This window comes from Pyxicephalus adspersus, chromosome 1 (assembly GCF_032062135.1).
Source record: "Pyxicephalus adspersus chromosome 1, UCB_Pads_2.0, whole genome shotgun sequence".
Lineage (NCBI taxonomy): Eukaryota > Metazoa > Chordata > Amphibia > Anura > Pyxicephalidae > Pyxicephalus > Pyxicephalus adspersus.
In genome coordinates, this window is record NC_092858.1 from 176,388,765 (window position 1) to 176,408,502 (window position 19,738).

At 41.8% G+C, this 19,738-nt stretch overlaps 1 protein-coding gene across 3 annotated transcripts in view; it reads left to right on the forward strand.

Moving 5' to 3' along the window:
* TBX15 (T-box transcription factor 15) overlaps positions 1-19,738 on the forward strand; it is a 45,630-nt gene that overhangs the window by 19,468 nt on the left and 6,424 nt on the right. For 2 of the 3 annotated variants that reach the window (XM_072398478.1, XM_072398477.1), the window contains exons 2-7: positions 5,652-5,868; positions 8,546-8,647; positions 8,862-9,033; positions 9,570-9,737; positions 12,148-12,212; positions 19,628-19,725. In XM_072398478.1, coding sequence (XP_072254579.1) covers positions 5,652-5,868; positions 8,546-8,647; positions 8,862-9,033; positions 9,570-9,737; positions 12,148-12,212; positions 19,628-19,725 — 822 coding nt within the window. Of the gene's footprint in view, positions 1-5,648; positions 5,869-8,545; positions 8,648-8,861; positions 9,034-9,569; positions 9,738-12,147; positions 12,213-19,627; positions 19,726-19,738 lie in introns of all 3 variants that reach the window. The other variant, XM_072398476.1, reaches the window with a different exon arrangement.

A 19,738-nucleotide genomic window follows, 5' to 3' on the forward strand; every position in this document is an offset into this window, starting at 1 on the left:
AAAAAAAAAAAATCACCCTAATTTACCCTTTGACGCCGATACTTTTTGGTAAATTGTCCTAATTTTCACCACTTTTAATTTCATAGAAAACTCTATTTATTAGCTCTTAGACACATCAGTGATCCATTTACTGGCCGGCTGTGATCGGTGGTTTAGGAAGGGTTAATAGTCCTTGGATTAACTGTTTGTTGGCCAATATCCTCTGCACAAAAGGTTATTGCAGGAAAAAATTATAAATGGTTAATAAGTTTGTTTTTTGCGGCTGGAAGCTCCAGGTCAAGTTCAAAGCCATCTGCGGAATCATTTGATGAGTCAGATCGGCCATTTCCCTTCAGCTCCTCTTCTGTTTGGTGTTTGAGGATTCTTTCAGACAGTCTGTGGTCCCAATGCTCAGAACTGGAAGCTGTGAATTTCAGCCGAGGTAACGGGGGCGACTTAAAAATACAAAAACACAGCTGAGCCTTGTTCTCCCTCCATAAGAGCTCCATGTTAGTAGACAGGACCTGGTGATCACCATTTGCCAATCGTCTCGTATGATCAGCCCAAATAATAAAACCGGGAGATGTCTCATCATGAGATCCATATAAAATAAAGTAAAACATTTTCAGCACGACTGAACTAAAATGTTATAAAATTTGAATATATCTGTAGCACCTGCACAATTTTTTTGTATTTATTTTTATGTCGTTTTATTTTGCAATCAAATCCAAAGCAATTGAATGTAATCTAATAGTATTACATGAAGAGTTGCGTTATGTTAGTTACTGACACATTAATTGGCTAAATTAAATGTATTACATTTTTCAAAAGCCATCAGGAAATGTTCAATAAAACCAAACTTTCTACTTAAAAACAATAATAAAAAAAAACTAAATTCACATTACACATTGGTAGATGGTACGGAAGGTTCTCAATGATCCCGGACGAGCCCCCAAGTTTCGAGTAATTTTGAAAAGTCCCAAATTTTCTCCCTCATTACAAAGCCTGGCACCAATCACTGGATGGCTGCAATGACGTTCTCTTAAGTCTTATGTACAAAGATTATTGTAGTGGGGAGTTGGTGCAAACCCCGATCTCTGGTGTGACTGAAGTTTGTTTTTCACCACCCTTCTGTAGTGAATGTTTGAATTGAAGCTTATTGAGTGATAACAGAACATGTCAATGGTTGCCCTATCTGCTAAACAACTTCTAAGGGTTTTATCAGCACAACATAGCTAGACATTACTAGATTTCAGATATGTAGATGAAGAAATACATCAGAATATAAACATTTGCTAAGTAAATCTAAAATGATAAAAATAGTTCACTAAAATGAAATAGAAATATTTGATATATAATAATGAATATTAATTGGATCTTGTGTTTATGATGCATTTCAAGACTTAAAATCTACAAATTTATCACAATTGATTCCATTGCAAAATGTGAATCAACTTTTCTAATTTTCTAATAAATACAGCGTGGGAATTTTGGAAAATGAAATGAAGTTGGGTGAATCATAGGTGAAAGCATTTATAAAAGTCCAAAAAAAAATAATGTGAAAAAAAAAAAATAAAACTCATTTTACTGATCCTTAATAGTTATGGGAGATGGAAAAGGAGTAATGACTAAGAGGTGACCGACTTCAGTAAATTCACCGTAGCACAATCCCATACTTTGTGGATTTCATGAGCCTGCGCGTCCCAAATGTATTTATTATATGGGAGTACGGAGACCTGACTGCAACCTCAGAGTGAGGAGAAGGTTACAAGTAACGCAGATCAGAGGGTTTGCAATATTTAGATCTGATCAATGGGCCATTTCATGTTTATTTCCATGCAGTTTGAAACATTTTACATCATCTGTGTCATCAAATTAAAATTATTTCCTTTTAATTCCTTTATTTAGCGAATTAGGATTTAAAGCAATATTTAAATATTTTCCTAATACTCTATATTATAATTATTATTAATATTTTATATATATTAAATATTTTCAATTTAAATTTTATGAGAATTCTTACAATGATAAAATGTGAATCTTCATGTAATATATTTCTCGTTGCGCTGGCCTCCCCCTCTGCCCGGTCAGTTTTCATTTTCACCAATTTTTTGAAAGTTTTTTCCTAACACTGTAAAAAGTTTATTTACAGTTATTTGGATGGGATGTACCGCTCTGCACATTGAAGGTTTGATGCTGGGAGCCGCTCATAATGGGCGCAGGGATATGGAATGAAGAAACAAGGTGTCCGGAAGGGATTATAATTGTGGTCACCAGAGTGAATTTCTTCAGCCACAGACAGCAGGACAGGGGTCTGACAGGGGGTCTAACCTTTCACCCAAAATGTAAAAATAAAGTCTTGCTTTAAATACACTGTAACCTTTGTCCCCAGGGATTGTAAAACAAATATTTGTGCACTTTGTATTGGAATGATTTCTATATGAGTGGTGAAGAATAGGGAATGGTGTTAAGGAATTTCAGAGTTTTCGATGAGAAGTGCAAAGAACGAGTTTTGGGTCTTGGAAAGGCTTTATACAAAACCGGCGCAGTGCGGCACAAAGCAGCTTCATGGAACAACCATCGGGAATGGATAAATAAATGGATGGATAAATGGAATTTAAACTGGAGACAAACTCTAAAAATAAATAAAATAAAATTGCCACAAGGCAGAATATTGCAGAATGTAACAGGTGATGTCCCCTCTGCAATAAAATGACCCTTACCTGCCTGATATGTTATTGCACTCACCTGTCTCTTTCTCCTTTTTCTTTGGCCATTGATTGACTTTCAGTCCCTGCACCCCCGGGAATGCTGAGATACCCGGCACACCCCGACATTATTCACCAAGCTGCACATGTAGCAATCAGGCAGGGAAATGGGCATATTAATAATAATAATAATAATAATAATAATGATAATGATAATAATAATGATAATGATAATAATAATATTAATAATGATAATAATAATAATAATGATAATGATAATAATAGACACCCCGGGGTGCCAGGAGGGGCCACTTAGCAGCAGCTGGCCCTGTCTGTCATGGATGGGGCCCTGGAAGCAGAAAGACATAGTCCTGTGTCTGTAGGATCAGTTCTAGATTGTTAGCTCTTCTGGACAGCTCCTTGGTGTTTTTCCATGTTTTTAGGGGTCAATGCATACAGATCTACCTGTTATTCACCCCAAAGTGCTGCCTTCTAATGAGATTATTATTAATATTACTAATAATCATATTAATAATAGGAAACAGCATTTATATAGCGCCAACATATTACGTAGCGCTGTACATTAAATAGGGTTTGCAAATGACAAACTAATACAGACAGTGACACAGGAGGAGGAGAGGACACTGTCCTGAAGAGCTTACAATCTAAGAGGTGGGGGAAGTATCACACAATAGGAGATCTAAGCATTCCCTGAGATCCCCGCACTATTATAGGTGAGTATAACACCCCCTCCCCCCCCCAGCATTTTATTGAGAGGGGGGGGGCAGCAAAATTATGCAGCAAACTTTGTATGTAGTGCATGGTCAACTTTTGTATCAGATTCAGTCCGAGTGTTAATGACCACCAGGACAAATACGGAGAGTGAATCTTCACACCAGGGCCACAGTCATAAATAAAAACCCGACAGGGCCCCCTGTCTTCCCCATTCTAGTATTTTGGCTTCTAATGTACTTTGATGGCCCTCTGGTATGCAAACACTGAGTGAGCTTCTTGGCTGCCCCTCCCCAGTTCTGTGGCAGCATTGGTCAGTACGGCTGCCCATCATAAAAATGGGCCAATGGTTTGATGCAGTGAATCAGAGGAGGCGGGGCAAGATATGGCCCAGGGATTCTGGTTGGTTGTAATGGAGCCTGGACTGATCAGGTGCAGCCAATGGGAGGTGTTGTTAGTGATGACCAGGTGGGGGCTCCACTCAGGCAGTATTACATTATTATTATTATTAATTTTAATAATAATGATAAATAACAGGATTTATATAGCGCCAACATTATAAGCAGCGCTGTACATTAAATAGGTGTATGTGTTTTCAATTTAGAACTGTTGCAAATAAAATGTGTTGGTGCGAAATTGTCCAGAACTGCAGAAAAGGGGTACCAAATGTTAGTCTGCACAAACTAATAACCACTCCGCTCATAGTTATAAATATAGATATAAGTAGCAATGTATGGTAGTCCAATGCTTGCTGCACTTCCAGAGGTTACAACACTTTCAGTGGTCAGTCTGCAGCAGTCATGGGCCGGCCATGCAGTACCTCATTCTGTCCTGCAGAGGGCGGGTGTCTCACACACAATCCCAGCAGGAGAGGGCACCGTGTTAACCCTTTCACCTCTGCTCCATGAGTTCTTGGTATATTGTTGGCTGTGCCCCATATTGATTCTCAGTTAGTTGGTAGCTGTGCGCCATATTGGTTCTTATCATATTCAGTCAAGGTGGAGGACACAGTGAATCTCCAGACTATTCTCCTTGACAGACAATTCACCCGGAGCCTGTAACTGTCACCTAATATAATCAAACGGGTGAAAATATTAGTGTGGTCATGTGACTTTGTGTGACTACACAGTGCTTGGTCCAGGCACCAAAAATGTAATTATAGGAGACATCAGGAAGTTAGTCCTCTGGCAGTACCGTCCTGTCTGTATCACCTTCATATACCATAGTGCGGCGTGTAGAATGGTGACACCAGTGTTACGGCTCCCACCAGCACTGACGGAAGCTCTCACAACATTTTCCTGCGGCACCTCGGGTGACAAATGCCTGTATTGGGGGGAAAGTGACACCATGAGAAGGAATTAGAGCTAAAATTGGGTTAATTGGAAGGCGCAGCGCGAGCGATGAACGAGCGCCTCACCCTGAATGCTTCCAGATGTCGGATTGTTGGACGCGCAGATCTTATTTACTCGTTTGGATAAACTTAGAAAGTTAATTGTTTCATTGTCCAAACAGAAAAATACTCATTGTGGGGGGGAGGGGGGGGTGAGAGTTCACTGGAGGTTTCACGCTCATTTTAGCAGCAATGGGAAGGCCAAAAATGCGGCTAATGGCGGAGTTTAAGGAATAACTCCACATTTAGCAAGAAACTTCCCAAACCTCTGGGGCGATCAGTGGGAATTTAAAAAACTTTGTTGCAGATTCCGACCTTTTGTTGTTCTAGAGCAGGGGTGTCAAACTCAAATACACAGAGGGCCAAAATTAAAAACTTAGACAAAGTAGGGGGCCAAACTTGAAGTTTATTGAAAAAATTAAGGACGTTTTTCCTTCTCATTAAATGCCGGAAATTGTAGTAGCGGCACTATTGCAATGCAGCGGCAGCCAGCTGCAATTCATATTTAGGGACCGAAAAAACAGGACCCTTTGGGGGCCAAAAAATGGATATTGTGGGCCAGATTTGGCCCCCGGGCCAGAGTTTGACACTCCTGTTCTAGAGGAACCGCTATGTGGTTCACCAAATCCTTTGGTTCCTGAATAGCAAGGTCAAACACCTGAGCAAATCTCAAATGAGGGAATCCATCATTCCTGCAAATCACAGGGGAATCTCACCAAACATTATTGTCAGATGAAACTAGAAAATGTTCTGTGTATCCATAGACTGAGATTTTATTTTTGTCACATTTCTATCTGAATCGTCTGCAGACTTTGATCTGACTGTTTGTGTTCCCCCAGCAGATTCTGAGCACAGCACCAGCTCCGACACCGAGGTCCTGGCGGAGAGGACGTCCTGCTCCTATGAATCCTGCCCGGATTTGGCTCCCCCTCGTGTGCCCGATCCTCAGACGCTGTCTGTGTCCTCTATGGATGAGATCCAAGTGGAGTTACAATGTGCCGACCTCTGGAAGAGATTCCACGACATCGGCACCGAGATGATCATCACCAAAGCGGGCAGGTAGGTGCCATGGTGGCTACACCTACAGCAGCCTTCCGTCAGCGCCAATCATTTCCTGCCTGGATTTGCTCCCCCATCTTTCTGCACATTTAGGGGTGTCAGACCTCTGCAGAGAGACCGCTGCTTCCACATGGAGTGCGCAGGTCCCTCTCTGTTGCATTCATTCCATGAAAGTTGCACAATGCCACACATGACCCAAAAATGTGGGAGACCGGCCGGCAGTATGACCAAAAAGCTGAATGTTGAAATCGGCCCAATGTGTTATTTCATATAGAAGTCTTTGTTTGAATTTTGTGCACTTTTTTCCAATATTCTGAGATCTGTGATCGGTTTTATAAATGTGTCATTTGTTTGGTAAGTAGGGAAATGGCTCGGAAAGCGGAATGCAGAAAGTTGATCATCTGAAAGTCTGGGAGACATAAAAGACTAATCCCCATTGTGTGCCTGGCGGGTTAATTACCCAGCGGGGTCAGAGGTCTGTAAATAAATTACCATGTTTATATAACCACATTAACCTGCCCTGGATGGGAGCTGGCGATCACCCGCATCTGGTCTGGAGGCTCTGGGTGGGTCATTAAAGTGTATGATAATATAATAAAATAATAATATAACAATATTAATAATAATATTAATAATAAAATGTAATAAATTGTGGTGATGTCCAAATTTACCACAACTTGAGTTCTTTCGGTGTTTACTGATTACCAAGATTATGTTAAATAGTGGGCATCATAGCAGTTGGGATAGAATGTTTTCCTTGCCAAACACCTTATAAATTGTGGTTTATGGGCATCGGTGACATCCCAACCAGCCAATAGGAACACTTCCAGCTATTTCCATTAGCAGTATAGCTCCCCCCGCCTACTAACTATGTGGCTGCAAGTATGGCCCAGCAGTTTGTTCCCCTAATTCCCCATTATAAATGTACACTTTCATTCTCTGTACAGCACTATGGTATATGTCGGAGCTCTGTCTATGTAGACTGAGTAGGGGGGGGGGGGGGGGGTGAGGGAGGGCATTAGAGTGTAAGCTCCTCTGGTGTGATTGTGGGGACAGAAGTGATTGGTTTGCTATCATTGGTTCACTGAACTATAGCAAATCGAAGCAAACTGAGTCTGCCCTCAAAATAATAAAATACATTACTTGAAAAAAAATGATCTAATATCTCATCAATTATATGGCTAAAATTACAGTATGTGAACCCCCTACCTCCAATGATGGAGTTCGGGTGTCCCTAGAGAAGGGTCCTAGTAATGCCCCACCATACAAAGACATTGTACACAATTGTGCTCTTCCAGCCTTGTGGTCACAGTTTGGTGAAGACCCTTTTCTGTTTCCCCATGACTATGCCCCAGGGTACAAAGCCCCCTCCATAAAGGCATGGGGTCACCTGTTTGATGTGGAGGAACTCGAGAGTCCTGACCTCAACTCTACTGAACAGATTTAAGTGATCTGGAATGGTGAGCCGGGGCTTCTCACCTGAACATCACACCTTTCTATATGGCCAGATGTATGGAGGACACCTCCCCAAATGATGGAGACCAGTTGTCCCAGTGAATGATCTTCTTAATTCTCCATCACACAAAGCCATTGTAGACAAATCTGGTCCCAATGGTCAAAAGTCCGAGGACTCTCATGGTTTGGTTCACATGTTTCTAATCAAGGGTCAAACTTGAGACCTTGTAGGCCATTGGCCTCCTCCAGCCTTGTGGTCACAGTTTGGTGAAGACCCTTTTCTGTTCCCTCCATGACTGTGCCCCGGGGTACAAAGCCAGCTCCATAAAGACATGGCGTCACCAGCTTGGAGTGGAGGAACTCGAATGTCGTGCATAGAACTCTGGGATGAATTGGAATGGTGAGCCAGGTCTTCAACATCGGTACCTGACCTCACATATGGCGGTAAATCTCCACAGATACCCTCTAAATTCTTTTGTATAGCTGTCCCAGAAAAGTGGAGGATGTTATAGCCACAGGGCAGCTTCAAATGATTAGACATGAGGGGAGCAACTCCATAATAATGTCCATGGGAGGGTCAGCACCATAATAATGACCATGTTTTTGCAATGGGATGCCCAGAAAACTAATTTGGGTGCAATGATTAGAGATAGGTGAATGTGCCCAGGTTGGGTTGATGAAGAGCTTGGCAAACTTCAAGGAACTTTCACTTATGAACTTACCTTGGGCACATCCCCACTAAACCTCACTGAAGTCAATGGGAGGTCTGTTGGAGAGGAGTCTTCCACCAAAGCATCCAGTGATCTCTGAGGGTATCTTTGTTCTGAGTGAAAATTCTCAGATTTAGTTGCATTGATTGCTGTTTCTTTAACTACTACAACATATTCTGAGAACATTCACACTAAAGAGAAAATGGTGAATGTGACAAATATATTGGATCCTGGAAGAGTCCATTAAAGTTCCAGGAATTAGTAAACATGGAACAGTGGAAGCTCGACGTCAACCCAAACCTCTCATGTGATGATCAGATGTCCAAAACCAGTGGCCATCAACAATTTCTTGGCTCCATACTAGGTAAACTTCCTGAACCCCAAGTCAAGTTCTTCTGATCGGGGCCAGGTACAGAGGTACCCCTTGTCCCCTCTGATAGCAGCCCTAATTTGTGTTTGTGATTGGATGATTTGGGTTGTCCTAATTCCATTCCTTTCTTCCCGTCCCCTAGGAGGATGTTCCCGGCTATGAGGGTAAAGATCTCCGGATTGGACCCCCACCAGCAGTATTACATCGCCATGGACATCGTACCTGTGGACAACAAGAGATACAGGTAATACAATCATCCATCTACGCAGCAGATTCCAAGCTCAGAAAAGCTCCCATCCAAGTCCTATTGGACAGATTTCTGGTGTGAAATTTATTGCTGCCATTGTTGGTTTCTGTTTTTCACCCAGTAACACAATAAACATTGATTATCGATTATTCCCCGGATCTATCATACATCTAATATTCACCGTGATAACCTCTGTCTCCTCCCCTCTCAGGTATGTCTATCACAGCTCCAAGTGGATGGTGGCTGGGAATGCCGACTCGCCCGTCCCCCCGCGCGTGTACATTCACCCCGACTCTCTGGCCTCCGGGGACACCTGGATGAGACAGGTGGTCAGCTTCGATAAACTCAAACTTACCAACAACGAGCTGGATGATCAGGGACATGTAAGTCCATATTGCACCTCTGAATGTGTGTCATGGGGGAGAAGGGGGAGGGGAATTATTTTGGGGTTAAACATCAAGTAAAGGTGAAATGACATAATTACACTCTTGTAATATTATAGAAAGTTGTAACAAAATATTCTGAACTCCGGGCAAACATCTCTGGCCCTATCAGCATGTTTCATGCGCTACAACACAAATGGCCAACTCTGAGATTGTTCTGTTCTTGCGGAAAATGCTCCTAACCCCCCCAAATAAAAACCAATGCAGCCACCACATCTAAGGACTCATAGCTGCAATATGGGACATCTTTATTGTCCGCCCGGAGTTCAGAATTTCTGTATTCGGCTTTGATAGGTAGGTTCCACCTCCATAGCCGACCACCATCGTCAGGAAACGTTGATTTCTATTGGCTGCCTTGGTATGACGATTCTTATTAGCGTTTTGCGTTCATTGCGACACTGCATGCCTCTTAATCCTCCACTGGTCTGTGTTTGGATACAGGGAGTAATGCCATGACTCCGTGTATGTGGTTACAGATAATCCTGCACTCCATGCACAAGTATCAGCCCCGTGTCCACGTCATCCGCAAAGATTTCAGCAGCGAGTTGTCACCGACCAAGCCTGTCCCCACCGGAGAAGGAGTGAAGACCTTCAGCTTCCCCGAAACTGTGTTCACGACGGTGACCGCCTACCAGAACCAGCAGGTGAGGAGCTGATTGGTGGGCTGGCCTATCCCTGATTGGTTGGATTGGCTCTTCTCTTTCAATGGAAGGTGGTGTAGGGACCCCTTTTCCCTATTCCAACCTTTCCTCCCATCTGCGTTGCCATAGTTGAGTCCCACCATCCAGGTGCCGCAAGCTTTCTCATTTTATTATTGAATATTCTCAGAAATAACAATCAGAAATCAGAAGTTTGATCTGCTAATAATGATATAAGCACGGGAGGAGTTATGCAAATATCAAATTGCCTTGATAGGATGTCTAGAGAAGTAGGCGTGTCTGGATAGGATTTATTTGCATATAGACCACCCTGGGTAATAACCACATGTGTTTCTGTGCCTCCATGATTGATAAAACTGAAATCCAGCGAGTGGAAGAGGCGGGGCCAGGGACAGTCAGAGTGGGACGTCCTTCAGCCAGGAAATGAGGCGGGCTCTATCTGATTTGTTGCAGCTTCTAATGTATGAGAAGCTCCCAAAGTTCGGTGAAATCAATTCAATTAGCAAGATCAGCCCAGAAGAGGATCTGGTGCAAGACTGAAGGGGAGGCTGGAGGGCAGATTTAATGAAGGGAGGGCAAAGGGCAGTTTCAATGGAGGGAAGAAGAGAGGACAGACTAAATAAAGCAGAGGCTGGGGGGAAGATTAAGTGCAGGGCATGCTGGAGAGCCGATTTAATGAAGGGAGGGCTGGGGGGTAGATTGAATTAAGGGGAGGCTGATGGGGAGATGAAATAAGTATATCTGAGTATAAAGAAGGAGTGTGAAAGAAGCCTGGTTGAGCTAGTGCTGAGCTTATCCTAGCACCCATCAATCCCCTCCTGTCCTTGTTTCCCCTCCTCGTATATTACACATTTATATTGTATTTTAGATGTATTTTATGCTGATATATTTCTCTTGCCCCATCTCTGTATATTTTCCTTTTTTCTCTCTGTTTTCTCCATCCCTTCATATAAAACATCAGATTCTGGATATCTGGGCCAAATCTGTTTTATTATTTTCCTTGTTTGCAGCATTATGTAAAGCAGATGGAAGATAAATGTAGGTGAGGGGCGATGATTCTGGGAAGGCTCCGTCCTGGGCTGATGGTGGGACCGGTGGTTCTCGATGAAAGCCGAACATTTAATGACATTTTACACTCTGCGTTCTGCTTTCATCTTTGTGCCTAAAAATCATATCTATTCTCCAATAAAATCTAAATGTGGTTTGTGATAGTTTTATAACAGAATATTAAATGTTTGCCAATAAGACCAAAAGATGTTCACCGTCTGGCTTGTTAGCTGGATTTTACACCTCGGACATCTCTAAAACAGCTGGAAGAGGATGGGACCCTGGAAATCCTTCCGGCTTATCAAACCCTGGCCAATCCTAGCACCATCAGGGGTTATAGCAGGGACAGCTAAAGAAATTCTACATTACTGGGGTCACATCCAACTAGTAAGCCTTGGGATAAAGGAGTCATAAAGGCAAAAATCACACGAAATACAATGGCTGTAAAGGTTCCCATTTGTCCAGGTCTATGGGGCCAGACCAAGACTGGAGAAGATGGACTATGATAGGAGAACCTGGGGGATCCAGCAAAACTGGAATGGATCTGGTTCAAGAGTGAAATCATTGGCCAACTAATAACAAATAGGTTTTAAGAAAACCATTTCAGTTTTGCTGAATCCCTCAGGTTCTCTCATTATCTTCTCCAGTCTTGCGGACCTTTAACAAACCAGACTCAGATAACTAGCAGTACTTAGTCACCTTCAGTTGGTTTTGTTCTTGTATTGTTGAAGATGTTTTGTAGCCACTTCATCAACTCAGTTAGCTTGGAAAGTTAGGAAATGTCTCCAACATTCCAAGAACAAACCCAACTTAATGCGACCAACTTCCACCAGGCAGCAAATACAAAGCTATACTATGATCGAGGTCCGAAGATTCTTCAAGTGATGTTGGAAGTAAACTCCAATATCCCTGTATGACAATGTTAATGGTCAATGACCTGGAAGCTTCATCCATTGTTGGTTCCTTCTTTTTAATCCAGAACTATTCTCACCCTCACCACCATCAGTGATGCCAATCTTCCATAGGAGGCCATCATGATCAGGATTGGAGAGAATGGGGTGGTTGTACCTATTGTCTAATTCCATCTCTCTACCCTACCCAATATCTTCTAAGGTTTGAACCATTGTGCCTTGGTTTCCATTCCATAACCTTTCCAAACACCAAATGTACTTTGAATTCATTAAAAATTGAATTGAGTTTTTATGTTTTTTTTTCGGTCTGCCGTTCCGTCTCTTATGAAAGTTTTCTTACAAAGAATTGGAGATTTATTTCAGGTTTATTGGGAATTTTTATTTTTACTCTCATTACTATTCATTACCATTGGGTCACCATGAGCTTTCCCTTCCAGATCACAAGACTGAAGATTGATAGGAACCCCTTCGCCAAAGGATTCCGGGACTCTGGAAGGAATCGGTATGTAAACACTTGGATGGAAGTTTTGGCTTGGTTGGAGATTTATGAAAGATAATTTTGGAAGAGATGAAACATTTATGGTTTTCTGGTTGGGTTCAATGATGGAAGAGAACATTGTAAGCACAGATCATTAGAATCTGCACCTGTGTGAGTGTCAGCACCGGGCCAAGTATTGTTCACAAGGAAGGAGAGAAGTGTTTGCTGGAAACACGTTTATTTACTGCTCTTATCACGCCTGATAGAAAGTTGTATAAGGTATTGGAACATTACCTTGTCTAAAATTATTGAATTCCAACCTCAGGTGTAAAACAACACACCACGGATGCAGCATTTTCATTTCACAAAATAAAGAAGCCGTGTGAAAAACTAAGTACCCCCCATGATGCATTAGCTTGTAAAAGTCCATTTAGCAGCAATAACTTGAAGCCATCATTTTTTCGGATTACTTTTTAATTCTCTTCGCTTGTTGTGGAGGAATTTTGGCTGACTCCTCTTTACAACATTCAGTTTATGAAGGTTTGTGTCCATTCCGTCAGTTCTCTTATGATCCAACCACAGCAATTCGGTCAAGTTGAGGTCGGGACTTTGACTGGACCATTGTAGCACATTGATTCCTTTCTTTTTCAGCCATTCTGTTGTAGATTTGTGGTGTGCTTTGGATCGTGGTCCTGTTGCATGACCCAGTTTTGGTCAAGATTTGCACAAATGGCCTTACATTTGACTTTAAAGTAAAGACCTGATTTATTACAGCTCTTCAAGGCTGGAGAGGATACACATTCATCAGTGAAGCTGGGTGATCCAGCAAACCTGGAATGGATTTCTTCCAAGTAATTTGCTAGTAAATGTTTTGAATCCTGGAACAAATCCATTCCAGGTTTGCTGGATCACCCAGGTTCACTGATGAATGTGTATGCTCTCCAGGAGAGTTTTAATAAATTAGGCCCTCAGTATAATATGTTGTGTGCTCATGTTCGTCTGAGGTTTTATATAACTAATTTTAAGACCTACTAAAGACCAGAATATTACTTTGTTATGTCCTGATATGGGAAACCTTAGAAAGGAAAGATGGGGTACTTTCTTTTTATCATGATTGTAAAAGTTTGGGGTTGCTGCCATTGGTACAGTTGGTGAATGTGAAGGGCTGGTTGCGGGTTTGTAGCCATTGTAGGATAATAGTGGTTCTAAGGAAATACATCTTAAATAGTTATTATTAATATTTTTCCTATTAAAAATATTTATATAGCACCAACATATTACGCAGCATTGTACATTAAATAGGGGTTGCAACTGACAGACTAATACAGACAGTGACTCAGGAGGAGGAGAGCACCCTGACCCGAAGAGCTTACAATCTAGGTGGTGGGGGAAGTAGCACAGAATAGGAGGCAAATTTTTGATTGTTAGGTTATTACTAAAATTAATAATAATAACAAACAGGATTTATATAGCGCCAACATATTACGCAGCGCTGTACATTAAATAGGGGTGGCAAATGACCGACAATCTGTGAACTCCAGCCGGTGACTTTGTCTAGGCTGAGATGATGTTGTGAGTCTGCTGCGGTAGAAAGAAGAGAAAATTGGTGCCCAGGCTATGGATGGATGGGTAGATGAGGGCACACCTGGGAGTGTTACATAAAAGTTTACCTAATACTAATATTACCATAAAATATTTCTCTTCATTCATTCCTGTACCAAACAGCCACAAATAATATTTATTATTACCGCTGCCTTTTGTTCAGCTGCTACAAACACAAAAAGGCAAGAAAAGGTTAAAGAGCACCTGTCAGTTTAAATTTCTCCCTTTTCCATGAGACGGGAGCCAGAGCACACGGCGCAGGACGGGCAGACTATAAAAATCTACTTTAATTGGCTGCAGCGGTCCGAAAATAACGTCTTAAACGATCTGCTGGAGGAAACCGTCTGGCCTATAAATACTCCAAGCATTAAATGAGATTGCCGTGCCCTTCGGCTCTCGATAAATCTGAAGTGTTGAGGAATATGGACAGGCTTCGGAGTGCTGAACAATACAACATCTCCTTCTAGGAAGATTAAGATAACCATGCGGCAGGCGGTGAGGGCCTCACGTGTAGAAATATTTCACCAACACCAAAAAGGAGCTCAGGAAATGTTTGCTAAATCTACTCCATGTTGGAACATTTACTGCAACAGAAATCAGAGAGAATTTCCTATCTTACGTTGTGTCAGCCGACTCAAATAAATCAGCAGATGGTAAAGAAGATTATAGTGAATGTACGGATCTCAATAGTGCACAGAAAAAAAAGCAACAAAAATTCTGCAAATACAAAATTGTCGGGAAAATGTCAGACGATGGATCTTCATCCATACAATGGGCTTAGGATAAAAAAAGTCACATGATTATGGAGTTTAGTAAACCAAGAAAATAAATGAAAACCTTAAATCATACATGATTCAAAGAAATGTTAAAACATTTAATTTACTCAGGAGGATCATCCCAATTCCTGGAATGTTGAATGATTACCAGGCAGATGAATACTCCCGCCAGTCCTTCTCCAACTAAACTCTTGTTAGCTGATGATCAATCTTCTCTACCCCAATTATCCTCCCATTTATCTTCTCTTGAATATCCTTTATTCCCGGTTACTTTTAGTCCAGTCTTGTCCATTTTCTACCCACTGACAGGACCATGCTACTTAGAAATTCTCCAACTCCAATGGCTTTTCCTTCTTGATCGCTCTACATTTGTCTTACATCAGAATTATTCCACTCAGGGACAGTTGTCTGTAAAATCGGATTCTTATTCTTATAACTCTACTTTAAATTAAAACATTAAAAAATCCAATGCCTTCTGGGATAACGTTTATTTGGAGAAATACATTAATGAGGGGTTCAATCCGATTAGTTTAGGAGCACAGATCTTAGAAATGTGGATTTCATGCGTACCCAATGGGAACAAGCCTTAACGGATTTTTCCATAAAATTGGTGCAAATGTTATTGCTTTACTACAATTTTTATTTAGTGGATATTGACGCAAGAACCGGTGACAACATACAAAGAACAGATATCCTTGGGAGGCTTTAAAAAGTACATCACTGATTTGGACACATTTATTGATTTCATTACCCGTAAAATTATTGCCAAAAAAGACAAAAAAGCTAGAAAGAGACAAGCAAGCTTTTATTAAGGGCACTGTCTATAAATGATATACACACATTAAGGTATTCCAACGGGCTTTGAAGCTCCCTCAAAGAAAGCTAATAACAAAAAAAGGAAACCAAGTATTGCAGGGGTTCCCAACCCTCGGTCCGTGGCCCAGGTTGTCTGACAGGTGGGCCGCGCACACCCAGAACCACATACCTTGCTGCCTGTATGGACCGCAGGCTCCGGGCGATGGACGGTTGTGTCTCCGGATGCTTAGACCTGCGATGGGAGAGTGGACCAGTTCTGGCAACATGGCGTCACTCTGGGGGAAATTTCTTCCCCTTTGGTTGACATCCGGTTCTCCCTGCGTGCGCGGTCCGGAGTCTGTGCATTTGGTGGTCCGTGAGCAAGAAAAGCTTGGGGACCCCTGTCTTCCCCTGAACACCGAATAAACCTAAGCCCCTTAAACATTTAGGTTGCCCTACCTCTACAGCATTCAAAAAATGTCTTCAGCTTCATCTTTTGGCGGTATATAAATCCTGTTTAATTATTATTATTATCTAATGCTTCTGGCAGTAATTCTAACATTTCTGTTCAGGATACTACAACTCATCTAGATCTCAGTCTTTCCTCAAGGAATCAACGGCTTATGAAAGTTTGAGTGCAATTCCCAAACATCGTGCACACGCACCTTCATTTGTACCCCATCACCAACACAAGCCATTGAACACCACCAACCATCCCACCAATTCAGGAATAGAACAATATATTCACAAATTACCCTCAGACAAGATGAAGTACGTGTCATTAATCACTTTATGCACTGACCTACTGAACCTTGGTTTAAGTTTCTGCCCTTTTAAAAGTGCTGACAAATGTCATCTAGTAAAGGATGATCAATCGTTTGCTGGTTGTCTATTCTATAAAGTAATCTTCGATAATTCTAAAAGGAAAAGAAGAGATCTCTTCCCAACTACACAGGACCTATTTTCCGAATTTGGCACCCTAACTTTATATGAATTTATGGCCTTACATGATCTTAAACATTTTCTGGAAGAAAATCAGACCCCATTATCTAGAATACCTAACCAGGAACAATTTGTATCGATCGGATCAAACTATCCTTCAAAGGAGCTTGCAATCTAATGTCCCTACCATAGTCATATGTCAATAATAAAGTCTAAGGTCAATTTTGAAGGAAGCCAATAAACCTAACTAAATGTTTTTGGAATGTGCGAGAAACCGGAATACCCGGAGGAAACCCACACAGAGCCGGGGAGAACCTGGAAACTCCATGCAGATAGTGTCATGGCCGAGACTCCAACCTGGGACCCAGCGCTGCAAAGACCCGAGTGCTAACCACTGAGCCACTGTCCTGTCTATGTTGATAATTATCTATATAATAATAATATAATATGTAATAGCTGAATGTCTTGGGTGTGTGGGTGGCACTTGACAATTATTATTATTATCTTGTATTTATATAGCGCTGACATATTCCATAGCACTTTACAAAGCCCATGGTGTCATCACCAACTGTCCTTTGGTCTTCATAATCCGAGCCCCCGCTTTGGTCTTATATCATTACAAAGGAATAGAATATATCTGTGGAATAAAGTTTAGGATACTGATGGATGTTCTGTAGGTTATCTGCTGTTCCCCAGGTTGTTCAGTTTATGGAGAGAGAAATATGGGCAATTTGCCATCATCCAATTATAAAGTGCAAGAGGAGCACCATAAGCCATGAATTGTGTGACTTGATGGTCATGATCCAAACTTTTATTGATAAAACTTGGAAAAATACAATCACCATGGGGTTACACAATGCACCTTTTTCAGGGTCTAGGTGCGCACACAGCTGTTCTGTGGGATTGTTGTTCTCTGGATTTGCTGCCCATTAGACATGGAGACCAATTTGCATCCCACCTATAGAGAATATCTATCCATAGGTTTAATATAATATCTGCAGAAGGAATAGACTGGGATTTGCAGCAGTAGTCATGTGACTTATGGCAGAAGTGTGGCCAGGTGAGACTCAGGGGTCAGTGCCAAGTAATCAAACCAAAGTCTACTTTTTCTTTAAGCTTCAGCAAATCGTGCAAATCCTTCGTTGTCACTGATCCCCATATGTACACCCTACAGACATATGCAGGAATATAGACCGGTGGTCGCCAACCTTTTGGACCTCATAGACCATTACATTTTAGGACTCCGGACCGCACATGCGCAGGGAGCCAGAGACATAACCCACCCACCGCCCTGAGCATGCGATCCATATGTGAGACAAGGTCTGTGGCTGTGGCCAGTGTTGTCATCTCCTGACCCCTTTGGGGGGGGGTGCACCGGCCAGAACTGTGGACCACCAAAATTTTCAATGTGCAACTGCTGATCTAGACGAAGGGATCTGCTAATTATACAAACCGTGCACTCTGAACTTTATATATATAATTTTTTGGACAAATATGGTGAAATCTGTAAAAGTTCCTGCAGCAATTGATACATGAGCACTTCAGCCCTGAAAAATATATATATTGTTACCAATACGTACTGCCTGTATTTTTCCAGTTTTTTATTAAGCATAGAATCATAACCATCAAAGTCATATAATTCATTGTTTAAGGTGCTGTAGGTTTAAGGTGCTCCAGAGAGATGATTGGGTGAATATACAAAACATGCTGTTAGTTCCCCTTTTAGAATAGTTAAAACTTTCACTAACTTTTTATACAGATTGGACCTTTGGAGTCCAAAATCCGAATTTTCTCCTAAATTTGCCTAAGTATGCCCATTAGAAAGTCTGGAAGTTTGAGCGTGGCCTTGATGTCCTTCACGAGATGTTTCTCGTACTTTATCCATTTCCATAGTGGTGACATGGCGGACGGAGGAGAGGCCATGTGGATCCCATTATGCAGATATGCAAGACATGTTGTTCCATTTTCCATCCACTGTAGCAGTTTGATTTATGGCCCAATATTAAAAATGTGGAGCCCTAAGACAAGGGGAAAGAAAGATGAAAAGATACATCAAATTTTTCATACCTATTAAAAGTACAAAACTTTGTATAAACAGATCCAAATGTAGAGACATTCATGGAGCTGAGCCTCAAATAGCTGCGATTTGGTTTTCATTTGTGTTCGACACGAGCCCAGGTATGTAAGGTCGGTCCTTGCATGATGTCTGGAAGCAGAAGAGAAAAGCACAAGTCAGATGGAATTACCAGTGAACGGCGGTAAGTAGAGACGACCCAACCTGTCAGTGGGCTTCATCAAACCCGAAAGACAGATGGAAAAAATTCAGAATAAGCTAAAGGTGTCCTGTTAGTACTTCTCATTGTCTAACATGCTGTGTGTGGATTTTTAGAATACGACCAATCAGTGGCTACAGAGCCCTGGGCATCAGTGCAAATTTTTGTAAGCCCTTTCCCCAATTTTGGACACATATCCATTCTTTCTGGCTGCACGAAAAGAGCAAATAGAGAAGATTGTCAACGAACAAGTTAGGGGGACACGTATCCGATGGGGGAATAAGAACCAGGGACAGGAAAGGCCCAGCAGCAGCAAAATAGAGAACTGAACCGTCATAGGTGAATGAAGTGGGATCTGTAGAAGTGGAACAAATTGGATTTTAGTGGCAGACAAATGGTAGTACCTAAAAGGGACCCTATAGGTCATCTGAAACAAGTGGCAGGGTCACAACTGCAATGTCCTCCTTTCTTACTTAGCTTTGTTTATTATATATCGCAAACATATTCTGCAGTGTTGTACAGTGAGCCACTGAGTGGTACTTTCAATACAAACATTCACAGTTCCTGCTTTACGGACGTTTCCTTTTAAGGTTTCATCACCTTCCTGGTTATGACTCTGGCCTTTGGAGTTTCACCCTCTTATCGTGTTGACTTTGGTGCTGCCTTACAGCCGGGTCAATAGGGATTCACGCCATGCTCCTTTTTTAAAGTTTTAAGTTGTTCCATATTCCCAAAAATTATTTTTACAATATCCTTGAAATCGACTATGTTGAGTGAGATCCTCATGTGATGGAAGATCTAAGCAGGATGGCAGAGAGGCCACCATGGAATTGGGAAATATTGGACCTTTGGATACAAGGATAGATAATATCTTCTAGCAATGTTGGATGAGATTCTTTGGAGATTCTGGTTGCCAATCATCTCTTGGGAAGTCTAGCAAGTCAAGGTCTCTTGCACAGTCTGTATGGATTTGATCTGTTTTGCACTTTTTATAGAGTGTTAGATCAATGATTCCTGCCTCTGATTTACCTAATCTTCCTCTCATTTGCAGCACGGGCCTGGAGGCCATCATGGAGACGTACGCGTTCTGGAGGCCACCCGTCCGCACTCTTACCTTTGAAGATTTTACGACCATGCAGAAGCAGCAAGGTGGGTCCCAGCC